Below are 20,779 nucleotides of genomic sequence, written 5' to 3'. Positions count from 1 at the left end.
AAAGGGGATTAGACACATTTATGGCGGATAAGGTTCTTTGCAACTACTAGTTATGACGACTTCATGTTATTTTCAAAACTTAAATTGTCAGTGCTCATTAGTAGTTTCCAGACATAGACTGCATCACTTCAGTTTTATGTGCTCGTCACTGCTGGCACAACTGTTAAATTTGGCTAAATGACAACCACAATAGTAGAACCTAGTTTTGTCATGAATTTTACTCAGTATCGATCCAGAGCAGAATTCCAATGTACAGTCGTACCTTGGATCCTGAATGCCCTGGAATTAGGACATTTTGACTCCCAAATGCTGCAAACCTGGAAGTGATTGTTCTGGTTTGCAAACGTTCTTTTGGAACCCGAATGTCCAACGGGGCTTCCGCGGCTTCTGATTGGCTGCAGGACCTCCCTGCAGCCAATCAGAAGCCACAATTTGCTTTTCGAACATTTTGGAAGTCAAACGGACTTATGGAACGGATTCTGTTTGACTACCAAGGTATGACTTTATAGTTAGCAGAGTAAAAACTTAAATACATTGCAGGATCACCCCAAAAAGACCAGAGGCAATTAATATTCCATCCAGCAGAGCTTTACTGCTACTGAAGGCAAATGAGCATAATGGTCACAAATCCCATACATTCAGAATTGGCACTGTCCATAAGAAGTCCAGTTGCAGCAGACTTAACTGAAACTTAAAATAACTTAAAAGAAGACTAAACCTTAACGTTAAGCATACTTTGTACAGAACACCACAGCAGAAGGAAAGAGAGAGACCCAGGCTCCTTCTGGCCTATTATCATAGTCAGCATGACCTTGACAAAAAGTGATAACAGGACCAGTTTTAGCTAGCTGTGCTCGGCTTCTCTGAAGGAACATCATGAACCTTTTGCTTGTTTCTTTCACACAAAGAAGCTTCCAGAACCCTCTTCAATGAATTAGAATAGGAAAGATCTCTACACATCAGATCAATATGTTCCGTACTAAGAAATGCAAACTGACAAGTTTTTAATTGTAGGTTGTTGTTTCTTTCTCATCAAATTTCAGATCAGCTTTCTCGCTTGCACATGATCCTGAAGCCTTTCATGTTGAGGAGAATCAAAAAAGATGTGGAAAACGAGCTGTCAGATAAGGTGCCAAACAGAATTAAATTATGTTTTCCCTCATGTTTGTTGATTCCATTTTTAAAGGCTTTAATTATATCTTGCTTTACAGTTTTCGTTTTCTCCCTTAAATCAGAATTCAAAAGGCCTCTCCCTTTCCAATAGTTATTGAACTTCTACCAGCACAGTCAAATGGTATTGTCATCTTCTCTCAAAACTTGTACATTCATATAAAATATGACCATAAAAATCCTTAAAGCTGAACAGTCTTTAAAGAGTGAAGTCAGTTAATGAACAGATGCTGCATTGTCAGCTTGTGTATCCAAACCTTTTTGTCATGCGCTCATTTGCAGATCCAAGACCGTGGCTGCATCACTTCAGTTTTATAAACTGGTCACTGGTAGCAGAGTTATAAGATACGATTAAATGAAAATGAAAGTAGTGAAACCTAGTTTTTTATTGTCAGTGTAGTAATTGTAGGAGTAGATTTTGCTTTTGCTTTTTATTTATTTCAGCGTGACAATCAAATGTTGCAAAATCAGACTTAAAAGTCCAAAGAAGACTTTGCATTATCATACCAAGAGTATCCAGGCAGATGCTCTGTCATGCAGCGACTGTTACATTTTTCAGTCACAAAATTATGCCTATTCCATAACATTGTCTATAATGCATCATGATATCTCACAAATAACATTTGTTGGCTTAGTTTCCATTCCCTGCCTCTCTGTTTCATTTCCCTGCTTCTGGATTTCAGTTTTGAAAGATTAGCTGCCACCTCATCCATGCTGTTCCCTCCCAGGGGAAATCTAGCAAGCCCCATCTCTACACTCTATGTATTGTGCACTCTTTAAAATATTTTTTTATCAAGGAGGGCCTTCTTTTAATTCTAATCTTATTGTGCTGGCTGTGAGTGCCCTATCCACTACAGTCATTCATGGATTGTGAACCTGGCTCTGCTATTGGCTTCTCTCAATAACAGTTTAATATGCTTCAATCTCTTTCTCTCTTTCTCTTTAAGATTGAGATCCTTATGTATTGCCAGCAAACCAGCCGGCAAAAATTACTGTACCAGGCTTTGAAGAACAAAATTTCTATTGATGACCTTTTGCAGTCCTCCATGGGTACAACCCAGCAAGCACAGAACACTACCAGTAGCCTCATGAATCTAGTCATGCAGTTCCGGAAGGTGAGATTTGTGAATGCTGGTCACACTGATACGGTTGTCTGAGGATCACTTCAGCAAAAATGACCAGATACCTACATTCCATTACATTCAAGTGCAACACTGAACAAGTTGCAGTCAGTCTTTAGTTGTGGCTGTATGCTGCAGCTAATAGGTCACAGCTGGAGTTTAGCCATTTCATGCAATACAAATTAATTTGTGCTGGGAAAAGTGAATCCTTTGGAAAGAAAGCAGGATGGGAAAACGAGAATGCAGTTATATTGCTTAGATTTCACATGTGCCCAGCCTAAAAGGATTTACTTTTTAAATTACGATGTTCAAACCACTTTTAATGAAGTGGTGACTGGGAGCAACCGCCGAGACCACATAACATTGGTCTTGAAAGACCTACATTGGCTCCCAGTACGTTTCCGAGCACAATTCAAAGTGTTGGTGCTGACCTTTAAAGCCCTAAACAGCCTCGGTCCAGTATACCTGAAGGAGCGTCTCCACCCCCATCATTCTGCCCAGACACTGAGGTCCAGTGCTGAGGGCCTTCTGGCAGCTCCCTCACTGTGAGAACCCAAGTTACAGAGAACCAGACAGAGGGCCTTCTCGGTAGTGGCACCCGCCCTGTGGAACCCCCTCCCACCAGTTGTCAAAGAGAAAAACAACTACCAGGCTTTTAGACGACATCTGAAGGCAGCCCTGTTTAGGGAAGCTTTTCATGTTTGACGGACTATTGTATTTTAATATTTTGTTGGAAGCCGCCCAGAGTGGCTGGGGAAACCCAGCTAGATGGGCGGGGTATAAATAATAAATTAGTAGTAGTAGTAGTCCTATTAAGGATGTGCTTCACAATTTGTCCATATTTTTTCCAGCTATTAAGAAGAATTAATACACATGTTTTCCCTCTGCAGTTTCTGATGACTTAAATTTCCTTTATAGGTCTGCAATCATCCAGAACTCTTTGAACGACAAGAAACTTGGTCTCCATTTCACATTTCAGTAAAGCCATACCAGATTTCAAAGTTTCTCTACCGCCATGGGCAAATCAGGGTGTTTAACCACTCACGGGACAGGTAAGCAATGTTGACGGACCTGCCAAGAGGGAAGATACAGGTGAACCTGCTATATCGGGCCCAGAGCCAGCAGGGGATCCAGATTCTAACCTTTCATTTTTTGTTTCATTTTTTAAAAGCAAAGCAAAATATGCAGGGACCATTCTAACCAATTGCTTTGTGAAAAATCAGCCACTCACAGCTATGGATAATGGGATGTAGAGAAATAATAAGTAACAAATGCACCAGGGAAGACTAAAAAAAATGGCTTCAAAAGAAACAAGAAAGTCCTTTCTCTGGGCAACGGGTAAGAGGTTTCTTGGTACTTTTTGAAGCCATTTTGGGATCTTCTCTGGTAGAGTGATTGTAGCCTAGAGAAAACAATTGAGAAATCATGGATTTTAGCTGTTGTGAATGAATAGAAGCTTAATCTCCCTCGCAGCATTGTTAGGCAAAAACAATATTCTGAGCTCCTTAGAGGAAGGTTAGCATACAAAAGAAACAAAACTTTGAACTGGAGTTAATTAATATATGTTTAATTTGTCCCATTTTTATTCTTCTGTCAATTTATAGGTGGTTGCAGCTTTTACTTTCTCCTTTTGCTCCAGACCACATCCAGCAGTCTCTCTTCCATAGAAGAGGTAGGTTGAAAAACATTAGGGTGAAGTTAGCTCATTTCATTATGCGAGGGAAGGCATTTTATTGGCACTAGAATATTTTTTAAAATTGAAGTTCCAAGGAAGGCAGTGCCTTCTAGATGGATTATTCCATTGCTGAACAGTTTTACACATCGGTGTTCTTAATGTTTAACCCAAATTTCCTTTCTGTAGATGAAATCTTTATCACCCTCTCCTCAATAAATGAACAACTGTTCACCTTAGAACTCACCTTACAATTGTAGAGTTGGAAAGTACCCCCCAAGGGGCTTCTAGTCTGACCCCCTGCAGTCTTCTTAAATCTATTGGTGTATGCCATCACTGCTTCCCTCTTTGTTTCATAAGAGCTTTTCCTTCTATTGGTTTATCTTGCAAATACTTCATTTTTCAGAGCTCTGGTTTTTTTTATTTAAAAAAATCTTCTCATTTAACGAGATTGATCTTAGACTAGTCTGTTCAGAACTGAGCATAGTATAGTGGTACCTTGGAAATCGAACGGAATCCGTTCCGGAAGTCTGTTTGACTTCCAAAACGTTCAGAAACCAAAGCACAGCTTCCGATTGGCTGCAGGAGCGGAAGTCGTGTCGGACGTTCCGGTTCCAATGAACGTTCACAAACCGGAACACTCACTTCAGGGTTTGCGGCGTTTGGGAGCCAAAACGTTTGACTCACAAGGCATTTGGGATCCAAGATACGACTGTACTTCAAATTAGAACATATTAGCACCCAGTAAAGTGGTACTTTTAATTCTTATTATCAACTATCTTTTGTAGCTCAATACTAAGAAGATGGTATCTGCATTTTTCAGCACTGTATTATGTCTATTGTTTCCTGTAGCAGATGCTTATTCTCAGCCGTGTCACTTTTATAGGTGCTGAAGAAGAGAGTTGTTTCTCTTTCCTACGGTTTATTGATGTTTCTCCAGCAGAGATTGCTAACCTCATGCATCAGGGACATCTAGCCAGGTGAGCAATTCTGTTTGAATCTTAAAACAATGACTGGGAGGGGGGGAATGTGTGTTTTTATTTCAAAAATCACTTGCATATAAATAGGCTGTAAAAATGGATGCATGTATCTGTCACTGCAAAATGTTTACAGCTGATAGTTATATATATTCCATGCTGGAATACTGGACAGTTACAAAACCTATAATCAGGCGTTAAAAATGGTCATAGTGATTACAACAACAACAAGGGAAACAATCCCATAGATAAAATGTATGTGTACACTATACTGTAGTCGGTTAAGCCAGGGGGCCCCTTGCTGCAAGGGGGAAGGGGACAAACCCATCCCCAGCCCTAACCAGCTCCACTTCCATGGCCAGAAGAGGGGTGGCGGTGAGTTTCCCTCCCCTGGAAGCAGCCAGGCTGCCTACAGCTGCACCCACGTCCTTGTAAGGAGCAATATCTGCGAGACACAATAAAATGAGGTATGCTTGTGTTTAAGTTTTTGTTTGCAGAGGTATGAATAAGAATGTCTGCTGTGATTTCTTTCAGATGGTTAGCTCTTTTCCTGTCTCTGAAAGCCGCCTACAGGCTCCACCACCTTCGTTTCTGGAGGGAACCAGGAGAAGATGACCAGCATAAGACTCGGCGTCTGAAGAATAAAGATTTTCTGCTGGATGTCGATTTCCCACTCTCCTCTCCCAACTTGCACAGCTGCACTTTGCTGCAGGTAAGCAATACTTTCAGCTGTATGCAAGCCAAACTGTTTGAGTTAAATGAAATTGTACAGAAAGAAAGAAAGAAAGAAAGAAAGAGAACTTGGAGTGGAATAATGTGGTCAGGGTTGTGTATACTCTATCCTATTTAGTTACTTAATCACATTATTTACACCCTACCCAATGTTGAAGTTTCTCGGTGTGGAAAAATTAGAACAATTGAAAGTGGTAAGACGCATCAGTGTTAAACCTGCAGCAGCAAATAATAGTATTAATTGTCTAAAAATATTTTTAAGCTGGAAAAGCATTTCCGGCCCACCCACACATAACCTGTGACAACCATTTGGCATTACAATAAAATAAAGTACCGTAAGATTCTGCACCAGGCAATCCATTTGTTCAAATGTTTTGGTTTTGAATGAATTTGAACTCTTATCCCCATGCCAACTTTGCATTAGGGGAAGAAAGACCTTGCGTAAAAAGAATAATAGAAACCTGTATGTAATGTAGGGATGCTCTGTTAGCACGTGCAGATAAAAGATGGTCTATGCTTTCTGTTGATCAGTTAGGGGGAAAGGTTGTGCTATATTTGCACCCACCCCAGTCACTTTAAAGTGAATAATAAATATCATCTCAGACTGTTAAAGAAAGGGGTAATAACTAACTTTATGTCACAGGCTGGAAATGAATTCCCTATATCATATGCTGTAATGGCTACCTTCTTGCTCCAGCATTTAATGGTAGAAAAGGGATCACTAACAGTCCCACTTTTGCAGGATCTGGCAATTGTAATCCCTAAAGCCTGTATAGTTTTTTGCGGGGTAGGGCTTGTGAAGAGAAGGGGTCAAAACCAAGCTAAAAGCAACCATTTTGGCTTTTGAAGTATATCTTTCTGGACTAACCGTTTGTAAAATGTCTGTGTCTCAAGTTCTAGTAGCCCACCAGACCTTTTAGTCCCTGTTTTGTTAGGTTAGTATGACATCATACGATTTGGAAAATCATTATTCTATGTACATAGTGTTTGAATCGTTAAACTACTGACTGGTGCTCCTTTTACAACAAAGATTGGCAATAGTTAGTGGCTGCATTCAGATGCAGTGCTAAACGGCAGTTTAATATTACTACAGTGGACTTCAGACTTTTGTGCTCTTCCCTTCTTTCTCCCCCTCCAGTGAGGGGCTGCAAGAAGGAGATATAAAGCTTCTGTTTTATGTTAACTGCAGTTTATTGTTCTTTTATATTATTATTAAATTTTTATTCACTTTTTTCTATTGTTACATATATCTCATATCAATAACATACACATTACATCAATTCACCCCTTCCCTCCCAGGCTTCCCTCAGCTTCCACTTCTGGTTTATTTCCCCCTTATTACATACTGCATTTTCTTAAAAGTCCACTATATCATTTCTTCATTATTTTAAATGTTCTTTGTTAATAAAAATGTGAGTGTTTACCGTATTTTTCGCTCCATAGGACGCTCCGGACCATAGGGCGCACCTCATTTTTAGAGGAGGAAACAAGAAAAAAAATATTTTTCTGGTTTTCCTCCTCTAAAAGCCCTGTTTTGTTTTGTTTTTTGTTTTGTTTTTGAGGATCAGCTAAAAGTTTTGCAGCTTTTTTTGCAAAGGGAAAAGCCCTGGGGTTTTGGGGTGGTTTTTTTTTTGGAGAATCAGCTAAAGGTTTTGCTGCTGTTTTTGCAAAGGCAAAAGGCCTTTTTTGAGAATCAGCTAAAAGTTTTGCAGCTTTTTTTGCAAAGGGAAAAGCCCTAGGGGTTTTTTTTGTTTTTGTTTTTGTTTTGAGGATCAGCTAAAGGTTTTGCAGCTTTTTTTGCAAAGGGGGAAAAGCAAAGCTCCTTTTGCAAAGGGGGAAAAGCAAAGAGGAAAAGCCCCATTTTTATGGGGTTTAACTCACATTTCTGAAAAATCTTAAGGAAAGGGAGCCATTTCTACTGTTTTCAGACAGATAATCTAATCAGCCAGTCACATGTCCTGGGGAAACAAACAACCTCCCTCTGCAGCACATTCAACAAAGGAGGGCGGGGCTGAAAGGGAGCCGGGGACTCTTATCTCTCTCCCGATCTCCTGCTGATCAGCTGCTGAGTGGGGTCCTTTCAACACTCCCTTTTCTCTTTGTAAAATAAAAAGCACAATCTGCTTTTGGCCCCTGGGCAATTCAGCTCCAGGGACCACCATTTGCTCCATAAGACGCACAGGTATTTCCCCTTACTTTTTAGGAGGAAAAAAGTGCGTCTTATGGAGCAAAAAATACGGTATTTAAATCCTGCCATCAAGTCAATAGTCTTTCTTTGTTTCTGCAAATATATTATAAAAGGTCCCCACTCTTTTTCAAAGTCACTATTGTCCTTTTTTCAAAGTCTGTCAGTCAGCTTTGCCAATTCTGCATAGTTCATCAATTTCTCTTGCCATTGTTGTTTAGTTGGAATTTCTCCAGTCTTCCATTATTTTTCTAACCAAACACTAAACTGTGGTTGATATTAACTATGGTTAGTTGAAGCAAGGCAGCTTCGAAAGGTATGGTTCGAAATGGACCTGTTTCAATTAATTGTAGTTAAGATGGACCACAGTTTGTCTGAGTTGGAATGACATGACAAACTGCAGTTAATCTTAAGCAGAAACAAAAGCTTATTTCTCCTCATGACTCCACCAAAGAGTTGGGGAGAGTATGAGCCCAAGGTTTAGCATTACATTACAAGGAGGACATTGTGAGACTTGTTTTTCATCTAAATTTAGTGACTAGAGTGAATAATGCATAAAGGAAACTTGAACAGGTTTCCAGTGTACTTCAGGTACTGTTAGATTGACCAGGATGAGTGAGAGAACCTTTAATTACAAAGAGTTGGTCATTGCAGTTTTTAAAAACTTTTACATATGTATCTTTGCATAGAAGCAGTTCAAGCAACTGTTACTTCCATATGCATCCTGCAGGCATTATGCCTCTGAATACAGGTGGTCAGAGTGCAGTTGTGCTTGTAGCTGGATTGTAGCTTGCAGGTCTACAAAAGGTGTCTAGTCAGCTTCTGGACTAGAGGACCGTTGACCTGATTCAGCAGGCTCGTCTTACGTTCTCACACCCACTGGCAATCTCACATATTCCCATGGGCAATCATATGAAAACCAGATTGCATGAGAGCTACAGGGTCTTAGTGTCTGTGTTTTACTTGTGTGTATACAGTAATACCTCCACGAACGTCCGCCTCGTCTAGCATCCATTTCAACGAACGCCCTTGGCAAACCTGGAAGTACCGGAATGGGTTACTTCCGGGTTTGCCGCTCACACATGCACTTTGCCCTGCATCCTTTTTGGCTAGCATCCGGGGCTCCGGAACGGATCCCAGCCGCAAAACGAGCTACGACTGTATACAGGTAACTCGCAACTTACATGCATTTAACTTGGATGCAATCCACTTTACACACTTAGCAAAAATTAAAAAGGGGGCAGACATCTGGGGGGGGGGGACTTTGCGCCATCAAACGCAACTATATGCGATTTTGGCTTTAGGTGCTGTCCCCAAAACGTAACCCCAGTGTTGGTTGAGTCTTGCCTGTATACACAAAAAATATTTCTCCTAGTACCTAGTACTTAGGCTAAGGATTAGAACTTTCAGAACTAAATGCTGAGGACAGGATATGTAAACTGATCTGTTTTCTTGTAGAAATCATTCCTTAGTAGTATTGCATGTTGTAATTCTGCCCAATGTAGTTTGTTCATTAGTTGTAAAAGCTGAAGAAAAAATTAAGCAGTGGTGGTAGTGACCTCAGAATGTCTTCTCAGGAAAAAAGGTCCGTATTTCAAATTAAATATTTGGGAATTGTTCATTTGTATCCTTTATGATATTAGGATACAACTGCTATGAAAAAAACTCTTCAAAAACTTCGCAAAACATTTTTAATTTCATCAATTTTTAGAACCTTGTGTTCACGGGCCACTGTAAAGCAGTAATTGGCTACTCTGATTACATCATCCATCAACGATCAGCTACCTCATGGAAACAGTGTTGTCAAATCACAGAGCTGCCGTCCTTCCTGTCTGTAGTGAGCCCAAGGGTAAGTCTTTTAAAAAAGAAGTCCTTTCTACCCTCTTCTGAATACGCTTTCCAGTTCTCAGATATTTCCAGAGAGCACTTAGTTTGTGTCTTATTGTATTTGTATTTCGTTAACAGTTATTCTAGTTTTGCTTAACTGTAGGAGCTCAAGTCCACTGGAAATACCACATTTGATGAAGAGAATGTGGTTACATCTGCCTTGCCTGATGTGTTTATGTTGGGCATCATGTTTGTATGGCTGATCCATGCAATCTGTACACTCAGATTTTGTAATGTACAGATTTCACTGGTTAAGCCTAAGCATATAGATTGACAGTGCAACACACAGATGTCTCTTGGAGCAAAATGGGCTGATGCAATCCTTTCCCATCAACAGTAACATTCTTCACAGGGCTTCAGTAGCAATTGAGACCTCTCCCCACCCCCCCAAGGGTGAACCAATGTGTATTGAGCTATAGTAAAGGAAATAAAGTAATAAACACAGTATTATGTGATAGCTGCTCAACACTGAGGCAGAGATCCTGTCTTAGACCCTGCTAGCCTTTCCTGATCTTGGTCCCCTCTCCCTCCCTACTTTTCTTTTTAAAGGTAACTCAGTTACTGAACTGTTGACCTGTGTTTACATTTCTTAGGCAGTAAGCTACTGAGAAACTCAAAACGTATTTAATAGTCCATAAGAATTTAGCTTATACAGGATTGCAGAGGAAATGACTTGTTGCTGCAGAATTGGCCCTTCAGGATACCAGATTTCTAGTGCTCAGCACTTCATACAAACTCCATGAAATATAAATTATTATTTTGGGGGGAGGAATCACATCCGAATAAAATGGCGGAGGGGAGCATGTCTTGCATATTCACTTTTCTTTTTATGAGTCAATAAACTTGGAGAGTGTTTGGCTTCTTGCAAGCACTGTTTGTTAACATAATACGAAAGGCCATAATAAACTAGATGTAACTCCACAAATACAGCTAACCATCTGCTACCAGAAAACCTTCCGCACCCTGAATGTGTTTGAGGATTGTCTAGCGAGATACCTGCCACCAGTGAAGGCATCTGCTTGACCTTAACTTACACTCCTCAGCATAATGCCTGCTAATTATTTGAAAGCAAGAGCAGAGCAATAAATACTGCAGTGTATGGTGAAGCAATAATCATATAAAAGCAGGAAAGGAACATAAAACCCTTATCACAAAAGCCACCCAAATGTTCCATTCCATTCCTGATCTGTACTTGTTTTAGTAATAACACATATTTGTGCATTGTCTGAATAAGATATGGATACCTTCATGCTGACAAATGAATGAAATATAAGAACCACCTTACTGAATTCTTCACCACATGCCTTCCAAGGTTAAGCCTATTGAGCATTAATTGTAGCAAAGGTTCTCAAACTGGCCTGAAAACTCCTTTCTGATGGAGGGGGGAGTTTAGGAACTACTGTCAGCAGTTTTTCTACAGCACTGATTAGTATCATCAATGGCTGCAAATCTGAGAGTGCAAAATATGATCCTAAATTGTGCCGCAACATAAAATCAGGGTCTTAAGTTTTTATATGCTTCCCATCATCTCTTTAATGATTCTTCAATAATACCATGAGAGTTCTGTATATAAAATGACTTACTTTACTATCCTCATGATCCTCGGATATATGTCGTTAGCCTAATTCTGAAATAGTTTTGTGGTAAAGGTAAAGGGCTGGACACATGACCCGGAAGCTGTATGCCTGCTCCCTCGGCCAGTAAAGCGAGATGAGCGCCGCAACCCCAGAGTCATTTGCAACTGGACTTAACGGTCAGGGGTCCCTAGGGGTTGCGGCGCTCATCTTGCTTTACTGACCGAGGCAGCTGCCGTTTGTCCGCAGACAGTTTTTCCGGGTCGTGTGGCCAGCATGACTAAGCCGCTTCTAAAACCAGAGCAGCGCACGGAAACACCGTTTACCTTCCCGCCGGAGTGGTACCTATTTATCTACTTGCACTTTTTTGGCGTGCTTTCAAACTGCTAGGTTGGCAGGAGCTGGGACTGAGCAACGGGAGCTCACCCCGTCGCAGGGATTCGAACTGCTGACCTTCTGATCGGCAAGCCCAAGAGGCTCAGTGCTTTAGACCACAGCGCCACCCACATCCCTAGTTTTGTGTTTGTTGTTGTTCAGTCGTTCAGTCGTGTCCGACTCTTCGTGACCCCATGGACCAGAGCACGCCAGGCACGCCTATCCTTCACTGCCTCTCGCAGTTTTGTGTTACATGCACACAAATAAAAGACCTTCCCTTCTGGTATTCTGGCATGGCTGCAAGAAGATCAGAAGTATCTGCTAACCAAAGTTCCTTTAACATCTGAACAAGCCAGGATAATAAACCATGGCTTAATACTGGCTTGTTTGAACAAACCAGAATTTCAAACTAAGAGTCTCCCCAAATTCTGACGTAATTAGGAACTCTGGTTAGTTTAAAGTTGGAGACAGGTGCTTCTAATCTCCTCCTTGTGTCTGTGTTGCAGGAGGTGCCTGTTATCCTGTGGGAAAGTTTGTGCAGCCCTATATCAGCCATGATACTTTATGCTTCGCTTCCGTTGTATCTAATGGGTAATAGAAGGGAAAATATGAGATGGAAACATTTCCATGTAAAGCAGTGCACATAATCCCCCCCCCCTTTAATGAATGAGTCAGTCGGGGAAAGATGTGCACTCCACAAATTAAACCTTGCTCTTTTCATTTCCCATCTCTTGTCTGAAGATGGCAGTGTAGTCTTGCATATCCAGCTGGGGAAAGTGCTGAGTGCTTTGCGTTTCCATTGATGCTGTGGTTTTTCATAGCTGGCAACTAGTTAGTTAACTCCCCCAAAATAAGTTACTGTAGTTGCATTCAGTTTCTTTGTTAAAAGCTACCTTTTAAATTGCTGCCCCTTTCCACAGTGTGCACTTGTGTCCCTCTACAACAGGGCTGAGAAACCTTTGACCTTGCAGACTTGCTGAACTACGAGTGCCATCAGTTTTAGCAAGCATGGGCAGTGGCCAAGGTCATAGGAGTTGTAGTTCAGCAACATCTGGGAGGCAACTGTTTCCCACACTTGCTCTACAAGCATGAGTCAATCTGTGTGTTTTAACTAAGCAACACCCCACCCCCAATCTCTACCTGTGTGTTCCATAAGCCACTTTGGGTGATTTTTCATTGTCTCAACTATGTTGCATTGTACATCTTGCCACACCATTTCCCTTCAAAATTGTATACAATACATGATTCACATGATTTGATGCTATGTGTATGTGCCTTAGGCTAGTCTCCCACACCCCACATGCTCTGTTTTTATAAGTTGTGCTTTTAAAGATATCACAGTTTGATGCTGCTGTCTTTTTAATAGAAAAGAGAAATTGAGATCTAGATGGACAATTTATTTTTATTTCTCCTAAAAGAACAAGTGTGATCAATTATTCTTAGTATCCCAATATCTTTGATAACATGCTTGTAGACATATGAGATAAATGACAGACCTAATAGTGCTCATTTATCTTTTACTGTTAATAACATTGGCTTAGATCCTAACTGAGACTCAGCTGACAGGAGTATACCATAAACAGAGTTCTATTAATGCTCCCACCAGTGGAAACGGGGGGTGGTATTTTTGTCAGTCTCCCCACATCTCTTGAAAATCTGCTGCAAAGGGTTGATGGACCCTCCAACCAGCAGATAAGATGGTGCAAGGGACTGTGTGTGAAAAGGTAGATGGCAAAAAAATTGCCATATATACAAGATTTTTTTTAACTGTCAATGCATTTTGATGAATAATTCTCTAGATGATAGATGTTCCGGAACAGCTACTGTGCAGATACATAACCAGAGTTTGTAACATATGGTTGTGGCTTATACAGCAGTCCCTGTCTTTCTCACTGAGTCTGGTATCTACCTTGTTGTTTTGGCTTTCACTGCTTAGCTGTGAAAATATATTTGAGAGCACGTACTTGCTGTACAGGATGGCACCATGGACTTGCATTTTAGCCTGTTGAGGAGAGATAAGAGAGTACTATAGCTTTTTACAAAAGGCAACCTTGTCTGCTGGAACAGACTCCTTATCTTGAGACTATTCAGCTATTCAGCCATTGAAGAAACAGCTGTTTGGCTAACATTCTACTCCATCCAGATAGCAGCAAAGATTAAAAATGATGGAGATGGTCCAAGATAGCTACTTTGGTATAAAGATTAGATTCCTGTGTTGGCAGCAACACTGTTTGGCTGGGTAATTTATATAGAAGCTGACAGTAGGGAAGGTGACATGCAAAGGAAGATAAACTGAAGACCTCGGTGTTCTAAATACAGAAATGGAATTTTGCATTTGGGTAGCTCAGAACTGCTTCCAGGCTGATCGTTGTGTTTAAAGAAAGTGCTGCATTAAAAAAACCCTGACTTTTACAATTCAAGCACACATACCGTGATGCTAATGTAGGGGCCTTGTGCAACATGTCTACACTCAGATGGCTTAAAGTTCCAATGCCATTTGCACAGCTAGTGTAAAAGAGTAGCCTCACAATCACTGCAGTTGATTCCCAGAGACACAAGTGCAATCTAGTTTCAAGAAGAGATCATTCCTTCTTTGCAAAAGGAATAGGAAAGAAGATTTTTTGAAGGCCGCTGTTTGCTTACGGCTGACACTACCAGATGTATGAAGGCCTTGCAGAGTTGCCAAATAGAAGGCACATGACACTAAATGAGCATTCCATAATTACCATGTCTCTTGCCAAGTGTCAAGTACCTGAGAACCTGGTCTGGTCTGTTGTGCTATTACAAATAGACAAATAGAAGGCTGGTGTAGTAAACAACAAATTTAGTTGGTCTCTAAGGTGCTACTGGAGTATTTTTTTATTTTGTAGTAAAGTGCAGTTTCATTACAAAACCAGCTAATTCGTTTTTTCTTATTCTATTGCATTATTGAGTCAGTTCAGATAGCATTTACTTAAAGTGTGTTCCTGCATGCTAAATCAGTGAAATTCATGCTGTATTGATTCTGACTGATGGCTTCACTGTATAAACAGGCTAGAGTAAATCAAAATCTCAAATCCATTACCTAATTGTTAAAGGATGATCCAGAAGTACAGAGCAACCAAAGCATACCCAGTGGGGTTCTCCAGTAAAGAGAGGATGAGCACAGTGATTGGCATTTTAAAGCTACCTTCACCTCAAGCCTTATGCTGTGCCACTCCCTTCTTCTGTTGCATATGATATGAAGTCGTCTCCCTCTCCTTCATCAAGCCTTATGTTTCCTCATTCTTTACTGCACTTTGGTTTGCCAGCTAACCTTTCCCTCCTTTTCCTTCTCAAGTCCTTTCCTATATCCTTTGAACTTTGATAGAATTGAATCCCTGTGGGCAGGAACCACATAACTTCTGAATTTTGTCTATCTAATTGGGTGCTAAGGTTTCAGAAGTGTTAAATTGAAGCAGTAGTTTCCCTAATATTATCAGGCTGTAGGCTGACATCTGCCACTGTTACAAGTCATCTTGAAAGATGAGAGTGATCGAGTAGTTTTGTAACCATTTTTTGAAATCAGTACTATATAGCTAAAGGAACCTCATTTATTACTGATATTTAATCTCAGCCAATATTTTCACAATCTCTCCAGTATAATTATACCCTTTTAATCCACAGGTAACAGCTGTGCCACGGGATTTCTACTGCAATGATCGGAGTGCAGAATATGAGCGCAAAGCACTTAAACACGGAGGAAGCCTTGAAGCAAAGCAATGTGTATTGCATGGAGCACCTGAACTAGCAGCTGGCTGGCTAAAACGGTGCTCTCAGTTCTTTCCGGAATTTCCAGGGGGATTATTAGGGGTCAGACCTCAGAACGGCTGGTCTTTCATCAGGATACCAGGTAGGCAACCGCTCTATAACTGCATAGTTTAATAACAAAGTGGATTATATTACTTTGCTTATCTACATATGCTAGTATGTTCTACCCATGCATTAAATGGCAACAAACTGGGAAATAATTCATACTTCCTTTTGGGGAATCTTCCTGCAATAAACTTGTAGGAAAGTTGGGTGTGTGAAAGAATGATCAGTGGTTACCTAATTGAGCCTATTTGATTGCTTTCTTGTGCTGATGCAGGCAGGGTCCCTTTCAAATCTGATTCTGTGCTTCTCGTCTCTGCACCATTCTGGGTGTCTGCACCAAATATGCCAGTCTGCAACTCACTAGTTCAGTCTGGCATTTTCAAACTAATTTTCTTCCTTTACCTTTTTCATCCACTCCCATATGTCCCAGCTGTCCCTTGATAAATTGCTGCACCTGTTGCATTTCTGCTTTTTTGTCTTTTAGGGTTGTGTTGTTAATATTACATTAGTTTGAATTGCTGGAGTTCTTCTTCGTGGGGAGTAATGATGTTAAATTCTCGAGAATAATCTTTTGGAGAATATTCTCGGTTAATGAGAATATTAGAGAATTTTTCATTTAAAATAGGAGAATATTCAATTTCATGCATTGATAATGATATATTTTTTTAGCAGAGAATATTCTCATTCTCAAGAATATTCTCTGGAGAATATTCTGACCTCACATCACTAGAGGAGAGTTTATATTGTCTTCCGTGCACATGCATATAAATGCATACACGTGAACACAAAAATGCGAATCAGTGCACAGCCTGACTTTTATTTATTTATTTGGGTATTTATAGCCTTCCTTTCTATGCCAAATCCATATTCAAAGCAGCATACAGATTTTTTTAAAAAAGCAACAAAAGCAAGCTAAAATGCAGTCCTAAAAACAGCAGCAAAAATTCTCTAGAAGCAATTAAAAACACCATGGTTCTAATTACACCCCAGAAAATGCCCACCACACACACACACACACACACACACACACACATATGTCAGAGTAGAGTTAGAAAGAGAGTTAGAATGTTCACAGAGGCAAGGGTTAAGTGATGACTCCAACTCGGGGGAGGGGAGGTACAAGCCAGTCCTCACGAGGAGGAGGAGGTTAGAAAAAGAGCGGGAAAAGCCTTTTGAGAGTTGCTGGTCAGGGGAGAAGCAGAGCTCAGAAGGTATCTGAACTGAATGACTCTGTGGAGTGATAGTTGAAGTTAAGAACTATTTATTAATACTGTTTGTGAATTCTTAATAAAAATTATAAAGACCGAGAGACGTTTGTGTGGTAATGTGAAGAGGAATCGACCAGCCCTGACAATATACATATATACACCCTTGGGATCTTGCCTAAAAGTGAGCATGGAAGGGGCCAGCTGAGCCTTCTTTGGGACATCATTTCATTATTTAGGCACCATATTTGAAAAGGTCCTCTTTCTTTCCTTGCCAGTCTCCCCCCCCCCCTCCATTGGTACAAAACCAGTGAGGAGACTAAGAAACAAAGATATTGAGCAAGAACTTTACAGGAGGAGCAATGTGGTTAACATTAAGTACATGATAAGCTTCAAAACAGTTACTAAAGCTAGGTTGTTCAAACCATTGATTCTCAACCTCTTTGGTATGGCAGCTCGCAAATCTAAATTTACAGTCATACCTTGGTTGTCAAATGGAATCGGTTCTGGAAGTCCATTCGACTTCCAAAAATGTTTGACAACCAAGGCGCGGCTTCCGATTGGCTGCAGGAGCTTCCTGCACCCAATCGGAATCCGCGCCGGATGTTCGGCTTCCAAAGAACGTTTGCAAACTGGAATACTCACTTCTGGGTTTGCATTGTTTGGGAGCCACAACGTTCGAGTCGCAAGGCATTTGGGATCCAAGGTATGACTATACTTTGTACGTTGACCCATCAATTTATTGTCACATAAATTTTGGGCCTCTGAACTTGCAGCTGTTGGCTTCATGCATTTTAATTGCAAGTTTGCCTGTTTTACAACCTATACCTGAGCCGTCCAAGCAAAAACGTACCTAACCCCCCTATTAATGTGGAATATGTTGAAATATTTATAGTACTTCTAGTTATTCACTGGGTTGTTTTTTTTTTAATGGGAATGTAAACACACCAAGGCCTGTCGCTCTTTTCTCTTTAATTGATGTGAGCTGCTTTGCCAAGATTATAATTGTCTGAAAAACAGGATAAAAATACAGTCAATAATAGATAAGATGAAGCTTGTTTGAGCAAGTGAATTAAACTCAAGGAACAAGGAGCAATTCGATACTCTGGCGACAAAGTTACAGTGAACAGCAAAACAGCTGCTACTTCAGTTAACTCTGTCCTCCTCTCTCAGACTGTTGTAGTTGCGATCACTGTGGGAATCTCTGGAGGCCTTTCCTGTTCTTTGAAAGAGAAATGATCTTAGATTAAATGGCAGGAAGTGTCTGAGTCCTTTTTGCATTGATAAAAAAGCACCAACTTTGCTGGCTGTTTACTGTGAGTGCCAGCTAGCTCTGCACTGACCCCTTTATGCCCTGCAGCCTTCTAGAAGAGGGAGGCATTTGCTGGAAACTATTATTTGGTCCTTCTTACACTTATTTTTACATCAGCAGAGGTGCATTTTATAATTACCTAGAGGGAACTAAGATTAAGTCAGGCTCCGAAGGTGGCAGGGAGGGGACTGTATAATTGGGGTTCTGTTAATCTGTCATTTTGACCATACACGTTTCTTCCCCAGACAGTAACATCATAGCATCTTCTCATTCCCCAGCCAAGTCTAGATAAGTCTGATTAAAAGTAATAGTTCTTTTAAATGAAAGGGAGCCCATTTGATTTATAACCTGACAGCACTATTTTGTGCCAGAAATAGACAGATTTTCCCATCTAACTCTTACGTGTGTTAGATTTTATCCAATGGTGTTGCATAACTGACAGCAAGGCTGCATCCTCCTGTGCCCCCTTGAACCCTAAATTCTGCTCAGGAGGCCCCCCCAGTCTTCTGGAGCAGATTGGGGAGGGGAAGCTGCAGGAAAATCACTAAAAACTGCTTCCTTCCCCATTCTGAGTGATACCATTCAATACAACCCATTGAACCAAACGTGAAAATCTTACCTTCAGAGTAGGATCGGATCTTGGGTGTTATTTAATAAATGATTCTTTTGTTCTGTTTATTGCTGCTAGAGATGGTAAAGGAAAAGAGTGCAGTCAAATGGAAAAAAGTTAAATATTGTTTATTCATGGTATTCTTTTCAACGTTAGGTGGCAGGATTTATTCAAAGTTCAAAAATAATTTAACTAGTGCAGGTGAAATGTGATATTAAAGAAAAACACAAGAATTAAAAAATACTTGTGTTTGTTGTTTTTAAACTCTTTTCCCCTGTTATTTGCTTCCTGATGAACTTGGGTCGCCTGTTGTAAAGTAGTTTAAAAGACTGTTAAGTAACTAATTTATCCATTCTGATATCATACGTTCTATTGGGAAGTGGTAGTAGAACGAGTTTCCTCTATGTGATTGGTTGAATTCTTGCCTACCCTTCACCGTAAGATCTCAGATGGGTTACAATCACCATCTGGTAGCATCATCACTACCTGTTTTTAGGTGCCAGGCAGAATCATTCTAATTCGCCCAGGCCTTTGGATCTTAATTGTAATGCATTTTGCGTTAGGGGCTATAGCACTTAGGGAGAAATAAGCCTTCTCCTTGCTGCACCCCCACCCAAAAATAATGCCCCCACATTGTTCTCGGTGTTCTTGTTTTTATTTTGATTATGTAATTTGTGTTTTTATATTGTGATTTTATCCTGTGAGCCACCCTGTGGCTGAGTATAGGGCGGTATACAAGTTAAATAAATAAATAAATATTCTCTTCCCCCCCCCCCCTTTCCTTCCCTTTAGACAAAGAGAGTCTGATCACAGACAGTGGAAAACTTTATGCCCTTGATGTTTTGTTGACAAGATTGAAATCTCAAGGACACAGAGTCCTTATCTACTCTCAGATGACACGGATGATTGACTTGTTGGAGGTAGGATTCATTTACCCTGCATGAAGGAGGAACTGAAGCTAATGACTAAGGAAATGTAGTATTTGACATAAATACAATCCTTTAAGGAAAGGAGAGGCTGCATTGATTGCATGCTTTTGCTAGTGCAGCAGCATGTTGGACCAGGATATACATTTACACAGAATCATGCATACTTTCCCCCACTCTCTTCTCTGTCCCTTAAGTTATGTAAGATCTGGCCCATTGCAGTCCTGCCATTCTGTGTTGCTGTCCAAGTGAAGTCCTAGATGCTTAGCTGCACCAGCGTAACCCTGTCACTTCCAGACTGACCAAGTGGACCACTTACAGAATCATAGTGCGGTAGAACCATTGGAACAGGCTCTAAATCAATTGCTTGGTTGCTCTTGGTTTTGAATAATTACTATTGGATGGTGTGTTTTTCTCTCTCTATTGTTGCAAAGTCCCTGTCATTTGCAGTGGACCAAAGGAAGGAAGAGATGAAGTTACTTATTTTATTTGTTGCCTCAGTAACCAGCACACTCTACGCAGGACCAATTTCATTATTTTCAAGGATTAGTACTTCTAGTGTCATGCTGACAGCGTCAGCTGAGCAGGCTTAATAGGAGGATATTCAAGAGGTTTTAATATAACTATCCCTCTAGGATTAGCAGTATCTTTTTTACTTCTAAAAAAGCTACAAAGATAAAAAAGAGTCTACAACCTGTTTGCAGTTAACTATCTGAAAGACTTTCTTGCAAAAACTCTTGAATCTTCCATTGTAATTATTATGCTGTTGTTAACATCCCAAATACCATAGTTCTCATCAAATATCTATGTTTTATTATTATAACTGTCTTGGTCTATATTAGCAAGAAGAGCTACAATAATTCATTAAGCCTTAGCTCAATTCTTCCTCCTTAATCCATGCAAACATACTTAACCTATTTGAGGCAGATTCTAATATACAACCCTTTCCTCAGTGGAAGCCCAGTATACACTGGTGGGAGATGAACTCTACTGAGGTCATAATATCCTTCCAGGAACTAAGCATTGATTGTGGTTCAATATTTTCTTTTTTTATTTCTAAATAGGAACTTGGGATTTTTATCCTTATTTTTTGTTTGTGGTTGCAACATTTTTTCATGCACAAGGCCTGAAAGAATATTCTTAATATTTCATTTTTTTAATAATTCAAAAAGATGGACTGCAAGAACACCACTGTTCTT

General features: G+C 40.3%; 1 protein-coding gene across 4 annotated transcripts in view; it reads left to right on the top strand.

Annotated features, from left to right (window-relative positions):
• The window catches only part of INO80 (INO80 complex ATPase subunit), a 57,214-nt gene that overhangs the window by 23,654 nt on the left and 12,781 nt on the right, over window positions 1-20,779 (top strand). For all 4 annotated transcript variants that reach the window (XM_033145530.1, XM_033145528.1, XM_033145523.1 and 1 more), the window contains exons 19-27: window positions 1,044-1,129; window positions 2,118-2,285; window positions 3,210-3,343; window positions 3,896-3,963; window positions 4,850-4,943; window positions 5,475-5,652; window positions 9,569-9,706; window positions 15,339-15,564; window positions 19,447-19,574. In XM_033145530.1, the coding sequence (XP_033001421.1) occupies window positions 1,044-1,129; window positions 2,118-2,285; window positions 3,210-3,343; window positions 3,896-3,963; window positions 4,850-4,943; window positions 5,475-5,652; window positions 9,569-9,706; window positions 15,339-15,564; window positions 19,447-19,574 (1,220 nt within the window). The remainder of the gene's footprint in view (window positions 1-1,043; window positions 1,130-2,117; window positions 2,286-3,209; window positions 3,344-3,895; window positions 3,964-4,849; window positions 4,944-5,474; window positions 5,653-9,568; window positions 9,707-15,338; window positions 15,565-19,446; window positions 19,575-20,779) is intronic.

This window comes from Lacerta agilis, chromosome 1 (genome assembly GCF_009819535.1).
Source record: "Lacerta agilis isolate rLacAgi1 chromosome 1, rLacAgi1.pri, whole genome shotgun sequence".
NCBI lineage: Eukaryota > Metazoa > Chordata > Lepidosauria > Squamata > Lacertidae > Lacerta > Lacerta agilis.
This window is presented reverse-complemented; position numbering and strand designations above follow the sequence as displayed.